At 38.9% G+C, this 20,454-nt stretch overlaps 1 protein-coding gene across 1 annotated transcript; it reads left to right on the forward strand.

Annotated features, from left to right (window-relative positions):
• Positions 1-9,370: 9,370 nt before the first annotated feature.
• On the forward strand, positions 9,371-10,102 carry LOC148209819 (uncharacterized). Its single transcript, XM_088126998.1, has one exon. It carries the CDS (start codon positions 9,371-9,373, stop codon positions 10,100-10,102), a length of 732 nt encoding a protein of 243 aa, XP_087983124.1.
• The last annotated feature ends 10,352 nt before the right edge of the window (positions 10,103-20,454 follow it).

Genomic DNA, 20,454 nt, shown 5'->3' on the forward strand with positions numbered 1-20,454 from the left:
TAAATGAGTTTAGGAGCTCGGCTATAGGTGAGCTTAAAGCTCGGTCATGGGTGAACTCAGAAGCTCGATGGTAGGTGACCTTAGTAGATTGGTCATTTTTCGCCACTTGGTAGGTCATATTTTTTGTCCCCAAAATTTTGCCTCCACTTTGGTAAGTTAGGAAGCTAACTTGTTAAAGGACTGTTTCGTAGGTCGTACCAATACGTGGCAAGATTTGTGAGAAGTTTGGTAAAGTTCTATTTTCTATAAGCTCTTATTGTCAGAACTTGAGCCAATTTTAAGAACTTTTGTAAAGGTTATAAGTTTTGAGCAGCTCATGATTTACGTAGATCAGCTCCTTAAGCGGTGATGTACGAATATCAGTTTTGCGGAGGTTTGACTTTTTAAATTGGTAGCTCATCCTTGAAGTAGAGTTGAGCTTACTGATGAAAGCTCTTCCTTTGGGCCTCGATGACCTAAACATCGAAGTTAAGGTATTGAGGTTGGCGTTCGCTACCTAGTGGGAGCTCGACGAAAAATGAGCTTAGAAGTTCTTCCGTAGATAAGCTGTGGATGAGCTTAGGAGCTCATGCTTGAGGTGGAGGTGAGCTATTTGATGAAAACTCATCCTTGAAGCTGACCTGAGCAATATGGTGGATTCAGCTGTGGATGAGTTTGGGAGCTCGATGGTGGATAAGCTTGGGAGCTCATGCTCGAGGTTGAGGTGTGCTATAAGGCGGGACCTTATTCTTGAAACTGGTGTGAGCTATAAGGTGAGAGCTTGTCATTGAGGTTGATAGGAGCTCGTATTTGAGGTTGATGAGAGTTCATACTTGATGTCAATGGAAGATCAACCTTGAGGTTGAGGTGAGCTCTCTCTTTGCAAGCTATCGTCTTAGAGTCTATTTACTATCTGGCGTTAGAAGATCATTTTCACCTTGACAGTGCGTTGTTTGAGTTGGGAGCTTTAAGAAGCTCGGCTAAGCTTAGCGCTTAAGAATGACTGATGGCAAATTGCTCAAGGTCGGTGCTTTAAGAAGCTTAACTTAGGCTTACTATGTTCATTAAGCTTGGTGCTTAGAGAAGCTTGACTTAAGCTGGACGTTTAAGAGTTTGAGCTCGGGCTTGGAGAAGCTCAGCTTAATTGCGCTTAAGAGTTTGAGCTTAGAGCTTGGAGAATATCTACTTAGGCTATGAGCTTAAGAGTTTGAGCTCGGAACTTGGATGAGTTCAACCTAAGTTGGGTGCTTAGGAATTTGAGCTTGGAGCTTGAAGAAGCTCGGCTTAAGTTAGGTGCTTAAGAGTTTGGGCTTGGAACTTAGATGAGCTTGGCCTAAATTGGGCACTTAGGAGTTCGAGTTTGGGGTTTGGAGGAGTTTGGGTCAAGTTGGGCGCTTAGGAGTTTAAGCTTGGAGCTTGGAAAAGCTCGACCTAAGCTGGGTACTCAAGAGTTTGAAGTTGGAGCTTGAGAAGCTCAACTTAAGTTAGGAGTTTGAAGTTGGAACTTGAAGAAGCTCGGCCTAATCTGGACGTTTAGGAGTTTGAAGTTGGAGCTTAGAGAAGCTCGACCTAAGCTGGGTGCTTAAGAGTTTGAAGTTGGAGCTTGGAGAAGCTCAACATAAGCTAGGTGCTTAAAAGTTGTTGATGGCACGTTGCTCAAGGTCAGTACTTTGAGAAGCTTGAGCTTGAGCTTGTCAAATTGTTAAAGTTTAAGCTTTGCGAAGCTCGACTTAAGCTAGGTGCTTAAGAATGACATGTGGACTTTGTATTTTGGTGCCTTAATTGAGTGTAGGTCGACAACTCCTAGGTCGGGTGTCGTACTCGCTTGAATATGATCAGATGATGGAAATTCGTCCTTAAGGCAGAGTTGAGCTATATGGTGGTTCTTTTGGAGATGACATATCTTATGGGAGCTCATCGGATGAGCAATCTAATGGGAGCTCACCTTAGCTGGAATGAGATATTTGATAGAAGCTTTTCTTCAGGTGGGAGTGAGCTACCTTATGAAGCTTTTCCTCTAGATAATGATGAGCTTTGCTGGAAGCTCTCCCTTTAGGCAGGGATGAGCTATCTAACGGAAGCTCTTCCCCTTGATAATAATGAGCTCAGTTGGAAGCTCTCCCTTTAGGCAGAGATGAGCTAACTAATGGAAGCTCTCCCATTGGTTGTGAAAGAGCTATCAGGTGGAAGCTATTCCTTTAGACGATGATGAGCTTGGTTGGAAGTTCTCCCTTTAATCGGGATGAGCTATCTACTGGAATCCCTTGAGACCAAGATGACCTCTCTCGTGAGACCTCATCCTTTAAGTTGATGGAAACTCGTCCTAGTAGTTGTGGTTAGCTATCTGGCATGAGCTTGTCCTTAAGGCCAAGGTGTTCTCTCTCGTGAGACCTCATCTTTTGAATCGATGGAAGCTCGTCCTTGAGGTTGAGTTGAGCTATCTGAAGTGAGCTCATCCTCGAGGCTAAAATAATCTCTCTAGTGAGACCTTATCATTTGAGTCAATGGAAGCTCATCTTTGATGATAATGTCTTTATTGGGAGTAAATTGTTGTCGAGGGGAAGGTCATCCGTAATGAGAAAGTCTTCCTCTTGGATTAGGTCTTTCTTGAGAAAAAGACATTCTTGAGAGGAAATTATCGTTGAGGGAAAGGTCATCCATGATGATAAGGTCTTCCTCTTGGAGTAGGTCTTCCTTGACGAAAAGTCATTGAGGGGAAAAGGTCTTCCTTAGGGGAAGGACATCAGTGATGATAAGGTCTTCCTCTTGGAGTAGGTCTTCCTTGAGGAAAAGTCGTTGAGGGAAAGGTCTTCCTCGAGGAGAAAGTCATCCACGATGATAAAGTCTTCCTGTTGAAGTAGGTCTTCCTGGAGGAAGAATTGTTGAGGTGAAGATCTTCCTTGAGGGGAAGGTCATCTGCGATGATAAAGTCTTCCTCTTGGAGTATGTATTCTTTTAGAGAAAGTCGTTAAGGGGAAGGTCATTGGTGATGATAAGGTCTTCCTCATAGAGTAGGTATCACATAAGAGAAAGCTGTTGAGGGAAAAGTCTTCCTCGAGGGAAAGGTCATCCTTGAAATTAAGATCATCCTCGAGGTCGATCAAGGTCTTCTTCGAGGGGAAGGTTATCATCGAGGGGAAGGTCATGCGCGATGATAAGGTCTTCCTCCTGAAGCAGATATTCCTTGAGAGAAATTTGTTGTCGAGAGAAAAGTCTTCTTCGATTATAAGGTCTTCCTTAAGGAACAATCGTCCTTACATGTAAGGTCATCATTGAAGTGAAGGTCATCATCATCAAAGTCAAGGTTTTTTGTGATGATAAGGTCTTCCTCTTTGGAAGATCTTAAATAGGAAGATCTTGATGAGATTTGGAGGTTCACCCAAGTGTAGGGAGTACTAGAGCTTTGAGAAACTGTACGAGTCATAACTTTGTTTGGTAGGAACGACTTAAAATTTTTTTTATTCGTATAGACGACGTCAATTGTTGATGCAGGATTCTACCGAGCTATCGAGGTCAGTCACGTGGCAACTGTCTGAGTTACCGACGTGTGAGCTCATGCAAGGTAGAACATGCAAAAAAGAATGTAAACAATCCAACGACGCTCAAGTTTGTATAGGCACGAGCTCAAATAAGTTATTCTTTGAGCATAATTGCATACCTAACTCAGTCAGGAATGAAGGTCCTTTTATAGGTGGAGTGAAAGGACACGTCTATTATGATCATTACGACAAGGCGATTGGATGGTTATGAAATGTCGAGCCATAGGTTGGCAATGACTGAAGTAGGCTATTCATCCTTTCATATGGTGAGCTAAGGAGCTTAGCGGTAGATGAGATTAGTAGCTCGACCATGGATGAGCTTAGTAGCTCGGTGGTAGATGAGCTTAAGAGCTCGACCATGGATGAGCTTAGGAGCTCGATCATGGGTGAGCTTGAGAGCTTGGCCATGGGTGAGCTCAAGAGTTCGATGGTAGGTGATCGTAGTAGATATTAGTTCATACCTCGCCACGTGATAGGTCATATTTTTGCCCCCGAACACATGTCATATTAGTTTATGATTAATTAAAACATACTTTTAATATCTATACTTTTATTTTCAAAATTCTCATACTTTTATTTTAATAGTCTCATCTTAAAATTGTAATGATTAAGTTAGTTTTATTAAAACTTTCAATCAAAATCTCTTGAATAAGCACTTAGTCATGAAATTAAGGTAAATCAATTATGAAATAAATCAATTAATTGTTATATGTGATTTCCAACTCAATCGATAAAGGTATATATCATCAACTAAAATGTCAAGATGTTGAAGTACCACCTAAACTCAAATTAAGCATAGCCTTGTTCACATATCTCAATTGCAACCTATTTTTTAACACGTAAATTATTATTAGATTAAAAAACCATAAAAAAATCACGGTAACAGAGAAAAATTTACTATATGAAAAATTATTACAATCACACAGAAGTCTCTTCTCGATCCCAAATTACACAACACTCTCTCAAAGCTTTATACTACTTAAACGAGTTAATATACCATACTTAAAAGTGTTTGGACTAGGATGAATAAAATCCAAAGCTATGACTCCTTTTTATAGCAGTTAGCTACTAAAGAATTTAGCGATCAAAGAGGTTCAATCTGTAGTGGCTTTCTACCATTTAATATCCTACGAGTTACCTAGGCAACAAAATGTAGTTTAATTGCAAGCTGGTTCGAACACTCACGGATGTAAAAAAAAGGTCAAAAAAATTTATATGTTGATTTAATTTCTATGGCTTTTCGCCCAAAACATAACTTAGACAAGACAGTTATTATTATGAGAATTTACCGTAGTTGTCTTTATTCGTTACCAATAGTAAAAAATGGTCCTTACTAATAAAAAATATTCATTTGTATTTTTCTTACCGTTTTGCAGGTTTAATTTTGACTCTTTTATCCTTTAGACTCTTTGAAAGGGAGAGAGAGGAGACTAAAGGTATCAGGTGAGGGAGACAAAAATCGAGCTGAGGGAGATAGAAATCAAGCTAAGGAGACAGAAATTGAGCGAGAGAGAAAAAAACCGAGGGACACTGATCTTGGAGATAACGGTGGGGCGACGCAGCAGATGACAAAGCTTGTTGCAGGTGTGGTGGCGGGTGACGAGCGAGGGGTGAAGGAGAGAGAGGCCACCAGTATATGCTTTAGTTTCTCCAAATTGTGTACCTTGTTGGTTCGAGGTAGAGTGTTTAAAATTTTTGCATTAATTGTTCCAGCTTTCGGTATACAAAAATACATCGTATTTGTTCATTGTTCACACCTCGTATTGTTTCATCATATTTGTTCTTAGGAGTGTTCAAAAAAACCCAGTAATCCGGACAACCCGAACAACCCAACCCAAATTGTAAGAATTGGGTTGGGTTAGAAATTTTTCGGTTGGGGTTTGGTTGATTTTTTTCGCAAACTGAAATTTCAGTTTGATTCATGGGGTTGAAAAAAATTGAACCGATTCAACCCGAACTGAACCGAATTATATACGTGTGTGTCTTTTTTTTAGGGTTTTCACGCTACCCCTGCTTTCTCCCTTTCCCATAATCCTCATTTCCCACCCCCCTCCCCACTCATAATCATAAACGGAAATTTGGTCTCCCAAAAATATTTTTCCTAGTCAATTTCATAAGAATAGAGATTCACCAGAAGATGAAGACATTCCAAGCTCGATCCAGCGGCTAAAATATACTTCCAGTAAGCCTTCATTTGTTGAGCTCCAATTTTTTTTTTTGCCTAGTTATGCTTTGATTTTACCAGTTTTACCCCTCCTGCTCATATCCCTTCTTGTCCCCCTCTCATCTCAACCCGGCAACCCAACCCAACTCAACGTGAAAATATAAGGGTTGGGTTGGATTGGTTGCAAAATATTTTCGGTTCCATCGCGTACTTGAATTGACCAACCTAAAAATTCGGGTTGGTCGAAAAATTCCTCCTAACCGACACAACTCAATCCATGAACACCCCTATTTATTCTTCGTATTTGTTCACTTTATTTATTCACCGTTCCAACTTGGTTTTTAGTATTTCCATTTCTAATTACATCGTGTTTCTTAGTGTTTATTATATATTCATTAAGTTATTTTTTCTAGTATCATTTTCAATAATAATTTTATTTTTTTTAGCATCATTCAATAATGATTGTCTTGTTCAAATTTTGTTTTAGATTTTAATTTAATGAATATTTTTCCCTAATTTTTTTTTAAGTATAATTCTCCTAAAAATTTGGCTGGGAAAATATTTGAATTGAAAAGTATAGGTAAAGATTCTAATGGAAAAAATTATAGGTATGATAATATCGGATAAAAAAAGAAAAAGAGATATAGGTAGGATTCTATAAAAGAGAAATAATACATTCATTTTTAAATTGTTATAGTAAAAGTTAATTTCCTACCTAAAAAAATTAGCATAGATTCTCCTATTTTTACATTGATCATTCTTGAAAACTAAGGATTCGTTTCGTTCATGTTTCTTATTTATGTCTCGTCATTTTAATAAAGAAAAATGAATTACATAGCCTCAGGATCCATGAATTCAAGTATGATCAAACAATCTTTTTATTTATGTTTTAGAACAAATGGGAAATGAGAATCAGAGAAAAGAAACTTGTTTTGATTGTTTCCAAAATTTCTATACAATTTTGAAAATGTTTTTAAAAGGCAAGAAACAAGAAACATAGTTAGTTGGAAATACTTAGATTTCTTAAGAAAATTTATATACAATTTTGAGAATGTTCCTAAAAGTTTCTCTAGGCTATTCTTTGAAATGATCTATTTTAAGTGACTATATTTGTTGTTACCTCTATTATTATCTTGAGTCAATGGCTTGATCCCTCACCCGTGATAGTTAAACTAAACAAAATTCTTTCCATGACTTTCTAAGTACGTGGTCCCACGTTATGCCAAAAACAAAGAAAAATATAAACCATTCTATTATAAACATTATTATATAATAGATGCTCATTTGCTTAATTTCCAAATATGCATGCATGTCTCATTGCCTATGATCTATATGTTTAATCTCTAATGTTCCATGTGCCTAGTTGCTATACATCTTTGGTATCCAATTTCTTACGCCTTGTATCTATCCATCCAATTGTCTATAAATAAAGGTAATTTGTAGTTCATTAATTCACACATTCTGTGAAGAAAGTATTCTAAGAAAAAGGAAGAAATTTATAGAAATTTTATTTTCTATTTTTATATCATAACTATTTTTATGTTCTTGTTATTTTTACTATTGTGCTACCTCGTTTTGCTTCTCAATTTCAAACCACCTTCATTGTTTTCAACCATTCATTTTACCTAATATCATCTCATTCTATTTGTTTCTGCATGGAATACATGCAATAAAGTCATCGATAATCAATGTCTCAAAAAAAAAAATCTTTAGATAATAAAGCAGAATAGGCCCAACCTCGAGGGAACAGATTCTGCCACTATCTATGACAAAATTCCTCGATCTTATACAAGAAATGAAATCTCAGTTTAGTGGAAAAAGGTTGTTGAAAATATCTAGGTAAAATTATAAAAATAAAAATTTTATATTTAAATTAACAAATAAGAATAATTCCACACCTTTTAAATAAGAAATATTAACATTATATGCGTTATTATATATTTTTCTTTTTGAATATTTTGTTAACATTTTTTGTGATACTATAAAAAAATCCATTCACTTTTCATATGAAGATATTGAAAGAAATATATGATATGCGATTCGAGATTTAATAAATAATTGCCTTTAAACTAATCCGGCAGTGGATACACATTTTTAGAAAGATATTGGTATTTTGGGGTAGAGAATCGTTCCTATTTTGAGGCCTTTTGTGGGGCATTACATTTTGGAATTATTTGAAGCTTTCAAGGCTTATTATTATATTCACATCCAATTTAAGGGAACATGTTACAAATTTTGTGTGTACGAATCCATAATAAAGAGCTTCATTGTATTGATAATTTCTTAGTATATAGCTTTTTGTTTATTTCTAGACAATACAATCAAGCTCTTCAGCTCAGGCTATTTCCTGACTGACTCCGCGACCGCGACATCACGCCGCACTTCACGACAACCTTAAAGAGTCGTTGAGGCCTTGTCGGGAACGTTGTCGGAGGCTTCCCCTATAAATAGGACCATTCCGCTCCATTTCAAAGTATGCGAACAACCCAATTCTCTCTCTTGAGCTAACTTTGACGCTTATGGACTTTAGCATCAGAGTGTTTACTCTTTTTTGCAGGTCTCTTATACGACATCTGGAGTTCTTAACAGCTCATCCTTGCCGATCCGAAACTTTAGGAGTTGATCGCTTTCGTGATCAAACATTTGGTGCCATTTGTGGGGAACGACTAATTTCTCAAGTCATCTCCTACCAACACCTGAACTGAGCAATGGCAATCCTAACACACTCTCACTCTCCCATACATAACAACCGCGATCGCGCTTGCCGAACTTATACCCGGCGAACCTACTCTTAGGTCGTCAAGACCTTCAGGGACTGACTCCCGGCGCTCCATGAGGGAGGAAATCGTACCCGACGATTAGAGTCCCAACCGGGGCCCAAGGGGAGAGGGGTCGAGCTGATGGCCTCCAGGCCAACTTACAGCTGAACCAGAATCCCCAAGTTCAGGAGAATGCGAGGGAGAAGAGCTGCCCTTTTCTTAGGACATCCTCGACGAGCCGATTCCTCACAAGTTCAAGCCCTTAACGATGACTCCATACGATGGATCGGGAGATCCTGTCTTGTACGTAGAAATCTTTGAGGGCAAGATGGACTTTCTAGTGGCGAGCGATACGATAAAGTGTCGAGCCTTCTAGATCTCTTTTGAAGGCTCGGCTTGACTTTGGTATAGACAGTTGAAGCTGAAGTCTATCAGCGACTACGTAAGATGTTTATTAACCAGTTCTCAGCTCGTTAGCTGATGAAACTGCCCACTTCCCATCTTGGAACAGTCAAGCAATAAGATAGAGAGTCTTTGACCGACTATATCACTCGGTTCATGGATGAGCATGTGAAGGTCGTCAACTGCACCAATGAGATGACCATAATTTACTTTACCACTGGACTGAACGATAAAAATCTGGTGGTCGAGCTCGGGAGTAACCCGACTACCTTCCTGAAGGAGCTCCTCATCCGAGCTCGGAGATACATTGACGGTCTTGAACTCTGGAAGGCAACAGTGGGAGGTGCTACAACAGTCAAGACGACAAGCCTCAGAAACAGCAAGATGATGACCTAGATTCGAGTCACCGAACTTAAGACAAACCAGACCGTCGTGATGACGGTCGAATCAATTTCAAAAAAGGTCCCCGGTTCGACAAGTATACTCCAACCAATAAACCTATAGCTGAGATACTAGTAGCCGTGGAGATGGGCGGGTTTGACAATTTATTCTCACTGCCTAGAAAAACTCGGAAGCCTGAGGCAAAGAAAGACAAAAGTAAGTACTGTTGCTTCCACAAGGACCACGGGCACGACACGTCAACCTGTTATGCCCTGCGGGATCAGATTGAAAACTTGATCCACCGTGGCTATTTGAAAACGTATCTTGGCTCACGCAACAGAGATGAGCCGACCATATCCAACAAGGAAGACCAAAGGGAGACGACACGATCGCCACCTCGGCGTACTGGGGACCGACCCGTGGTCATCAATACAATCGATGGAGGGCCCAACGGTGGCCAGTCAGGGCAGAAGCGCAAGACATTGATAAGAGAAGCAACACATGAGGTATGCACCATATACTCGAAGGAGGCGAGCCTGCCAATTCTGTTCGAGGAACAAGACACTAAGGGTGTCCACATGCCTCACAACGACACCTTCATTATCACACCTTTAATTGACTATGTCACGGTCAAACGGGTCCTCATTAACGGTGGCGCGTCAACCAACGTGCTCTCCATGTCTGTGTATTCGGCGCTGGGTTGGGAACGAGCTCAGCTCAAACCGAGCTCGATGCCACTAGTTGGATTCGTCGAGGAGTCTGTCACAACCGAGGGATGTATCTTGCTTCTGGTCACCCTCGGTGAAAGGGAGCACCAGGTCACCTCAATTGCTGAGTTCGTGATGATTAACTGCACGCGGCCTACAATTCCATACTAGGTCGACCCTTCATACATCAGCTAAAGGTCATCCCTTCAACATATCATTAGATGATGAAGTATCCGACTGCTGCTGAAATAGCTACAATCCGAGGCGAGCAGAAGACGTCGAGGGAATGCTATGCTGAAGCATTGAAGGGCTCAGCCATGTGTGCCGCGATTTCAGCCGAGGCTCCACCCCTAGATGAACCGACCCATGGGACACCAGTCGAGGAGCTCGAGCTTGTGCCGCTGCTGAGCTTGATAGGTGTAATCCTCTTTTAGAACTAAATCTTCGTAAGAGGTTGACTTTTTAATCGTTTTGTTTTTAATTTGTGTTCCCAACAAATTCACCAACTTTTATCCCAACTCGACTGTTCATTTAAGCAATTTACAAAATCAATTTTTAAAGAAAACTAGTCCTTGTGGAGACGAACTTGGAATATTTCTATATTATTGCTTGTTACTCTCTAGCTATTAAGCAGAGGCGCAACAAGTTTTTGGCGCCGTTGCACGAGACTTTGTTTTGTTTTAATTTTTATTCTTTGTGAATTGTTTTCGGTGCCAGAAATTAATCGATTTGGACGTTTAATTGAGCCATCAACATATCCAAAAAGAGAATTAGCTTTGAGGATTGCAGAGATTGATATTCCAAAAAAAATTAAATTGGAAGAATCCAACCGAATAGACGTCAAATTGCATATATGTTGGAGAGGAGAACACTTGGGAAAGGTGGAGGAACACGTATTGATGTGGTGGACAAAGAAGAGGATTTTGATAAAGAAGCCATGGTCGCGTGTCGTACGGTTCTGATACCATACAAACAATATTGAATAATGTTCCGTCAATCTTATTGAATATTACTCCAAGTATTTATACAATGAGCTTATAGCTTAACTCCAAACTAACTCTACAGCAGACTATTACAAGTAATCATAATTTACATAACTGCAAACAAAAAATATATTTGTGTATTTGTAAGATTATTTCTTTTAAAATAATACAAATATATTATTTTTGTTTGGGGAAGAAATATCCTTTTGCCACGTGGAGGTCGGAGATTCACCGTCAATGGAAGAATTAAAGGGGTAAGCTTACAAAGCTCCATCTCGGATCCTTCCGAGATGAGACATTCACCACTTCCTAATAAAGAATTCACTTGACATTTTCAGGAATGTGTCCGAGGTCGACCTGCTCGAACCCGACACATCCGGCCTCAAATCCGACCAAGGTAACCACCTGTCGTAACCTAAACCTATAAATAGAGGGCCTCACTTCACTATCAGGTATGAAATTTCTCCTCGAACTTAATATTGAGACCGAGCTGCTTACTGACTTGAGCGTCGGAGATTTTACCCTCTTGTGCAGGTCTTCCTTTCGCGTTTCGGGTCGAAGCAAGGACCAGGTTCGAGCCAGATAAACATTGTGCAAACCCTTGCATAAACATTTGGCGCTTTCTATGGGAAGGACCAGGTTAGAGCTTCATGGCGGGCATCTTGAACTACGTGGAAGTATTTGAGGGCCTCATGGACTTTCAAGCGGCCTCTGATGCCATAAAGTGCCAAGCCTTTCAGATCGCTTTCACAGGGAGTGCCCAGCTCTGGTATAGAAGGCTGCCGATAAGGTCGATCTTGACCTATAGCCAGCTGAGGAAAAAGTTCATTAGTCAGTTCTCTTCTCGGCACTATGACAGGAAGACAGCCACTCACCTCGCCACCATCCGACGGAAGGAAAACAAGACTTTGAAAGAGTACGTGACCCGCTTCCAAGAGGAGCAGCTTAAGGTTGCGCATTGCTCCGACGATTTGGCCATGTGCTACTTCCTTACCGGCCTGACCGATGAAACTTTGACGGTTAAGCTAGGCATGGAAGCGCCATTAACCTTCGCTGAAGTCTTGCAGAAAGACAAGAAGGTTATAGACGAGCAAGAACTACTTAGAACCAAACAAGGTCGGATAGACAAGAGGTCCGACCAGAAGAAGATAGGTGGCCAAGAAAAGGGGAAGTCTGAACCTAAGTCTAAGGACAAAGGATCGTCTTCCCAGGATCGGTCTGACTATAGGAGATCCGACTCGAACTCCAATTGGCGGGGGCCCTATGAAAGGTACACCCCAACCACCATTCCGATCTCCGAGATTCTCACCAATATCGAGGAGAATGGTTTGGAAAAGCTCCTCAAGCAACCTGACAAACTTGTAGGAGACGTAGAGAAGCACAACAAATATAGGTACTGTCGTTTTTATCGCGACCACGACCACGATACCTCGAGTTGCTGGGAGTTGAAGCGCCAAATTGAGGACCTGATTCAAGATGGCTACTTCAAGAAGTACGTTGGTATGTCGGGCTCGAGCTCGGTAGGGAAAAAATAGGACAGGAAGTGTTCAAGGACGCCACCTCGTAGGGATGACCGACCCGCGGTCATCAATACCATATTTGGCGGCCTTAGTGGGGGCCAGTCTGGAAACAATAGGAAGGAGCTTGCTAGGGAGGCTCGTCGGGAAGTCTGCACCATTCTAGAGTAGAAGCCGACTTGTCCTATCTTCTTCTCCGACTCCGATCTGGATGGGGTACACTTGCCCCACAACGATGCCTTGGTGATCTCACCCCTCATAGACCATGTCCAGGTCAGAAGGGTGCTGGTAGATGGGGGCACTTCTGCCAATATTCTATTTCTTACCAGTTACCTAACACTAGGATGGACCAGGGCACAGCTGAAGAAGAGTCCAACACCTTTAGTCTGATTCGCAGGACAATCCGTCACTCCGGAGGGTTGCACTGACCTTCCCATCACAATCAGACAAGGTGACACTCAAGTCACCCAGATGGCCGAGTTCGTGGTGATAGATGGTAGGTCGGCCTACAATGCCATATTCGGACGACCTATAATTCACTCACTTCGTGTCATCCCGTCAACTCTGCATCAAGTCATGAAGTATTCTACAATAAATGGAGTTGGCACGGTACGTGGAGAGTAGAAAACATCCAAAGAATGTTATACTGCTGCAGTCAATGGGTCATCAGTCTGCACCCTAGAGGAACAGACGAATCTCTCTAGCTTAGCCACTCAAACCTCAAAGGACAAACTGCCTCAAACGAACCAGCGAGAGATAGCTGCGCTCGTAGAGGAGTTGTAGCTTGTCCCTTTGCTAAGCTCGGAGAAGCAAGTGAGCATAGGCACAAAGTTGGGGGCTGCGAACAGAGAGGAACTCATTTCCTTCCTTAGGGCGAACTCGGACGTGTTCGCCTGGTCTCATTAGGACATATCGGGCATAAATTCGAAGATTATGGTTCATCGCCTCAACATTGACCCATCGTTCCGACCTGTCAAGCAAAAAAGAAGACCTGTAAATAGGGAGATGAGCGATGTAATTGTTGAGGAAGTAAGCAAATTGCTGAAAGCTGAATATATAAAAGAGATTCTCTATCCTGAGTGGCCCTCTAATGTTGTTTTAGTTAAAAAAATCCAACGAAAAGTGGAGAATGTGCGTAGATTTCACCAATGTTAATAAGGCTTGCCCGAAAGATTGCTTCCTACTGCCAAAGATCGACCATCTCGTAGATGCTACGACGGTGCATGAGCTGCTCACCTTTAATGATGCCTACTCCAGATACAACCAAATAATGATGCACGAACTAGACCAAGTTCACACCTCCTTCATAACTGATCAAGGCCTGTACTATTACAAAGTCATATCTTTCGATCTAAAGAATGCAGGGGCAACTTATCAAAAGATGGTGATCAAAATGTTCGCCAACCAGATCGGACGCAATATGGAGGTTTACGTGGACGATATGCTTGTTAAGAGCAAGCAGTCCAGGTCGCACCTTACCGATCTGACCAAAGCATTCGGGGTCCTCCGCAAGTACCAGATGAAATTAAACCCTACAAAGTGTGCCTTTGGGGTTTCATCTGGCAAGTTCCTCGGGTTTATAGTGAATAATCGCGGGATAGAGGCCAACCTGGAGAAGATAAGGGTCGTGCTCGAGATGCAAGCCACAAAGATCCTCAAGCAGCTGCAGTGTCTCAATGGGAGAATCGCCGCCCTCAACAGGTTCGTCTCTAGGTCTACCAACAAGTGTATCCCCTTCTTCAAAGTGTTAAGAACAAAGGGACCATTAGAGTGGATAGTCAAGTGTGAGGCAGCTTTTGAAGAACTCAAAAGTTACCTCTGCTCAACACCATTGCTCGCAAGGCCGATACTAGGAGATAAACTGCATTTATACTTGGCCGTATCAGACAACGCTATCAGCTCGTCCCTAATCAAACAAGATGAAGTACGGCAAATTCCTGTTTATTACACGAGTAAGGCCATGACCGAGGCCGAGACTAGGTATCCCCAAATGGAAAAATTGGCCATCGCCTTAGTCGCCTCGACACGAAGACTGAGACCGTATTTCCAATCTCATACCGTGACTGTGCTCACAAATCTGGCCTTAAAACAGGTTTTCCATAAGCCAGATACATCGGACCGTTCAATGAAATGTGCAGTAGAGCTAAGTGAGTATGACATCCAGTTCGAACCCCGAACAGCTATGAAGGGGCAGGTCGTTGCAGACTTCATAGCTGAGCTCACTCCTCCACCAGCTCAAACCTCCACATTCGACCAGCCGTGGACGGTGTACATGGACGGTTCTTCGAACGAAAAAGGATGTGGCGCAGGTGTGCTTCTCCTCGCCCCGGGTGGCATGCGTTTCGAGTACGCCCTATGCTTCAATTTTCGCACCTCAAATAATGAGGCCGAGTACGAAGCCCTGTTGGCTGGACTGCACATGGCAAAATGACTGGGGGCCACCCATCTTCAGATTTTCAGTGATTCACAACTTATATTGAGTTAGATTAAAGAAAAGTACCAGACAAAAGACTCTCGGATGGAGAAGTATTTAGGAAAGGTTAGATCAAACCTCGCTTACTTCTAGGCTTACGAAATCAGCCAAATCCCGAGGTCATGAAGGTGTCTGCGACAATCACTCAGGGGCGAGCCATTAAAGGGGTAAGCTTATGGAGCTCCATCTCGGATCCTTTTGAGATGAGACATTCACCGTTTCCAAATAAATAATTCACTCGACATTTCCAGGAATGTGTCTGAGGTCTACCTGCTCAAACCCGACACATCCGGCCTCAAATCTGACCAAGGTAACTGCCTGTTGTAACCCCTGTCTGAACCTAAACCTACAAATAGAAGGTCTCACTCCACCATCAGGTATGAAATTTCTCCTCGAACTTAATATTGAGTCCGAGCTGCTTACTAACTTGAGCGTCAGAGATTTTGCCCTCTTGTGCAGGTCTTCCCTTCGCGTTTCGGGTCGGAGCAAGGATCAGGTTCGAGCCAGATAAACGTTGTGCAAACCCTTGCATAAACAATTTCGTATAATGATCATTGACATCTCTAATTCTAATCTCGATTGTTTATAAATTCCTTGTAGGAAAAATTAAAGAAATCCTAATTCATAATTATTCTAGAATAAAAAGCCATAAAATTCCAGAACAATCAAGACCAATAATCTACGTATTGAAGAAAACCAAAATCTTTAAAGATATTAGAATTACCTATAACGATTACATAGATTGGGTTTGTGGTATTCCTCAACTATGCAACCTGGACCGAATATGGGCAATTCTCTCTATTTGATGGGGAACGGAAATTGTATTTGAGACCATAACTATTTATTTATAAGTTAATCATTGGATTCCCATAATCCCCTAATGGGTTGGTTTCTACTAAGCAGACCACACCACTGAATGGGAAGTCATTGACTCATAATCAATATCACTTGTGTGCCCATTAAATAGCTCAAATATAATTACTATTTAATTTGCTACGCAGAATCAATTATTAAATTAATTCCAACATTTTTGCCTATGGGAAGGGAAATTCAATCTACCTGGTGAAAGTGATGAAAGTGTACAATCAATTATATGCCTACTATTTAGGTAAGGACATAACCAAATGAAGCGTGTAGAATTAATTTCTACACAAGATAAAATTCATAACTTGCTAATTATGAAAACTGTAAGTATAACGCGCTTCCAATACGCGATTCCTTTAAATGCTAGTTTGTGCATCGAAGTTGCATGCTTGAAGCTCCTAATTTTCCTTTTTAATGAGAGCCATTGAGCTTTTCGAAATTATAATGGAAAGAATTTGAAAGAGAGAAGAAAAAAACTAATCAGTTTAGCTACTCGAAATATTGTCAAGTTCTCTATTTATAGAAGTGTTTGATAGTTAGTTCAATCTTTTTTATTATAGGCTTATTATATTTATCAAATTAATAACTTACGGGTTAGAGAGGCTCTGATGGAAGAGACTATGAAATGACAGAAATTCAAAGTCTAAAGGAAGTCTTTTGAATTTGAGTGTGGCACCATGTCGCCTGTTGACTCAAACAGATCGAAAGTTTATTGCATGAATTTATCAAAACCAAAGAAAATAGCTTTTATGAAACAGGATTGTGTTGTGTGTTACGTTGTCATATTTGAGTCGAGCACATGAACTAAATAAAATAGAGTATCGACTCAAGGAGATATGTCATATCAATATTCATGGTATATCATTTCAAAATTAATTGATCATGAGATGAATAGTCCACTTATATTATAAATTATTGTTAGGTCTTTTATTCTTTTAATATGAGATCTTTAACATTAACCAATCACAATTCTCAATTCATGAGATAGTGAATACTAGCAATTAGTATTAAACATTTCGCTAAAAAACTCTTGAAAAAGCAACCTATTCCTAAAGTCTGTGACTGCTTAGCCTAATGTACTTATTCGTCTTGAGTAATAATATGCCTTTTTAAAATAATTTTTATTCATGTTGGGGTCAATAGTTGGATTTTATGAATAAAATTATTTTTAACCACAACTTTTCTCGAGATGACATGGTTTTTTTTTAAGACACTAATCTTATGAAGGGATATGTCCTTTATCAAAAGAAATAACTTTAGATAAAAGATATGACTATTTGAATGGCCAAAAATAGTATATAAATATGTGGTTATTGTTTGTTTCGAAACACAGAAAAATCTTTTCTCAAAATTATCCTAATTTTTTCTTTGTACAATTGCTTAAATACTAAAGGTTCGTTGAGTCTTATGTTTGGAGTGTTACAATCACATGTCAGTAATCCATCTTATTCTAGGTGACAATTTTTCGTGATACTAGAACGAAATTGTGTTAAGAAAATAACACTTTTGTTGGGTTTGGATTAATTAATTTCGTGGTTCCTTAATTTATCTGCATTTTGCTCTAATAAGAACAAAAAAATTTTAAATTTTAAAATAGAATGAAAATATAAATAATTGCAAGATTGAGTTATATACCTAATTGAATTAGCCAATTTTGCCAGATGAAAAACAATTATTCGTTGCTTAGCATGTAATTCATGGAACCTAAACTATTTATAAGGAAAAGATGGATTTTTTAAAATGTCTATTATGGACTATTTGTCATTTTTTAAATGAAATTTGAACCCTAATAAACACACCTCATCTTCCATGCATTTACTTAAATAATAATAGTAATAATAACAATAATAAATAAAAATAAAAAAAACAGTGGCTGTAAAGCCAGAGTACTATAATTAACTTAGAATTTATTGTATTTATTGGGTTTTATGCCCTAAACTCATGGTTTGTAAACATAAAACAAATATTTATTCAATAAGGTTGTTATTGATGTTTCTCTTAGAATTGCATTAACCCAAATCCAATAAACTAGCATCCGATGTTATGTCATGTAACTGGAACAATATTAAACAGATATACAGTATATATTTAATATACAACGTATATATTTGATATACAGTGTATATATATACAATATATATTTGATATACAGGTGGATAATGTTCCAGTAGTAACCTTCCTCCTTTTGCTATTTAATAACCAAACACTCAAAAATCAAACCATTACCAAAAACTCCAAAATGTTACAGTAGTAACCTAAAAGGTCTAATATTATATGGATAAGGTTAGGTACCTTATCCTGGTAACACTATGGATACTGTCCACCTTGTAATATTTACAAATGACTTGATCCATGTCATTCATGTGGAGACATGCAAGTAGGGGTATCCTATACAATGAGTTTGTATAAGATCAGACTTCGAAATAATTAATCTTTAACTGTAACATCGTTAGCTAATAGATTAATATTTCAATAGGATGATCAGGTAACTCAATATGGGCTCCTGCCTGTTAGGGCTCGACCTTTGATTTGTATCGGTGAGAGTGGTCCGAGTCGCCGACTCGATATTCCTACCATTTTGGGGACTAGATAGAGTAAGGAGCTAGGTACATAACTTATGGAATTCAATCCTCCCAGACTTTAGGGGAGTAGATGAATGTTCCCTTTAGTACTAACTTTGGGATTTGAACAAAGAGCCACACCCTCTCACTGGTCCGAGAGGGACTTCCGATTATTGGTCGAACCATAACCGGGTTATTCATTAGAGGATCAACAGTATTTAAAGAGCAAGATGTAACTCAAGGATAAAACGGTAATTTGACACAGCTAGAGTTACGAGCACTCGTGAACGATTGACTTGCCGTTAATGGTCGTACATCCGTGGACACGAAAATATTCTGTAGTGAGAAGAATGCAGTTGCAGGTCTTTAGTGGAGTGACTCGTAGTTAACGAATGTTGATTAACTCAGTTAATGAGTTTGATGGATTAATCTCGTATCATTGGAGCTTCTGTGGGTCCATTAGGTCCCCTTGCTAGCTCACAACAGGGAAAACGAGGATCAAGATTTTGAGAGAATTTGAAATGTTCAAATTATATATCAAGGAGTATATATAATGTATATTATGATACATTATATATATAGTTTATTTTTTAATAAAGATTCAATAATTAAACTATATGTTATGAGAGAAATATTTGAATAGGATTCATAATAATTAATATGAATTGGATTCGTATAGTTATACAAGAGAGATGTATATAGTTTTAATTAAACATGTGATATTTAATTAAAAGTTAAATAATTATTGTTATTTATTTATTTAATATTTGGATTTAAATTAATTAAATTATTAATTATTAATTAAATTGATTAATTGTTAATTGATTTAATTAATTTTTTTATTATTAATTAAAAAGAAGAATATATCGTGATGGTCTTAGGATTCTCGCTAGATTAGATATCCTATATCCAAAATTAAGATATCGTAATGCTGTTAGGATTTTTCCCTCCCTACAAATATAACAGTAAGCTCAACCCTTAAAAGATGAAAAAGACTTGAAATCTCTACCCTAAAGATGAATCTTCAAAGTAAAATCCAACATTCTTCCATGTTTTATACTTGTATGTGTTTTAAATTTCAAAATAAATTCAATAACGCGTTCTACTACTTCCGCTCCGAGATTCGCATCCTTTCAATAGTGTGGTTGTGTAAACATGAGACGTAATTTTGTAGCTTGTTTCCTATTTTGAATTTTATTATTTTTTTTAAAGAGTGAGCTCTTCTTATACGTATAATAAACTATTTTTAATTATGTTTTATTCGGATCATTCTTTGACTATAAAGAAATTGCTTTCAAGGGTTAAATACAAAATAAAATTTAAATCGTAAGAAAAGAACTAAATCCTATTCATCCTATGTGCATCAAGATTCTTTAAGCATACCTTGAAAGAGAAGTTGGTTGAACTCGAGGAAAAAAGGGTTGTTTTGGGTGACAAAGTTTTGAATATATTCCTCTCCCAACAAACAACTCTTTATGTTGGAGTTGAAAGATTTTTTTTTTTCTTTCCTTTTTTTTCCTTATGGAGTGGGGTAGGGATTCAAACTCCGTACCTTATATATACCTTAATTAATTTTGTAGGAGGTAATTTCTTAGCTGTCATGCGTCAACATTCCATATATCGGCAACATCGAGTCATTATAATGGTTCAACCTTAAAAACCAACTTTGAAGAGAAACATCAACACAATTCGACATTTTTTTAAAGGTCGAGCTAAAGTATACAAAAAGCATCACCTAGACCTTCGTAAAGGCCGAACTAACCTATATCTATTAACGGCCCATCATCGTAATGGACGAGCTGACTTTTCCTTGCTTACTGCTAACCATATTTGAAAAAAAACAACATACTAAACACATTAATAAAAAGAACCAACTAATTTTTACTATACAATCTCCTAGAATGAATTGCCATTCTTTAATTAATGCACAATACCATATATTTGAGTAAAAATGTATACAACTGTATCAACAAAGAGTGGTTCTGGTTAAAAAAGAATAACTTTGTGGAACCAAAGGAGGGAAAAATCTACCAATGGAGATTGTTATTCGTTTTTGCAAGTTTGTGAATCATCTAAGTAATATAGTAGTTTGAGTATAAGTATCGTTCTCCACAGACAATATGAA

Source organism: Momordica charantia (assembly GCF_013281855.1).
Source record: "Momordica charantia cultivar OHB3-1 chromosome 8 unlocalized genomic scaffold, Mcharantia_2.0 BLBB01000008.1, whole genome shotgun sequence".
Classification (NCBI taxonomy): Eukaryota; Viridiplantae; Streptophyta; class Magnoliopsida; order Cucurbitales; family Cucurbitaceae; genus Momordica; species Momordica charantia.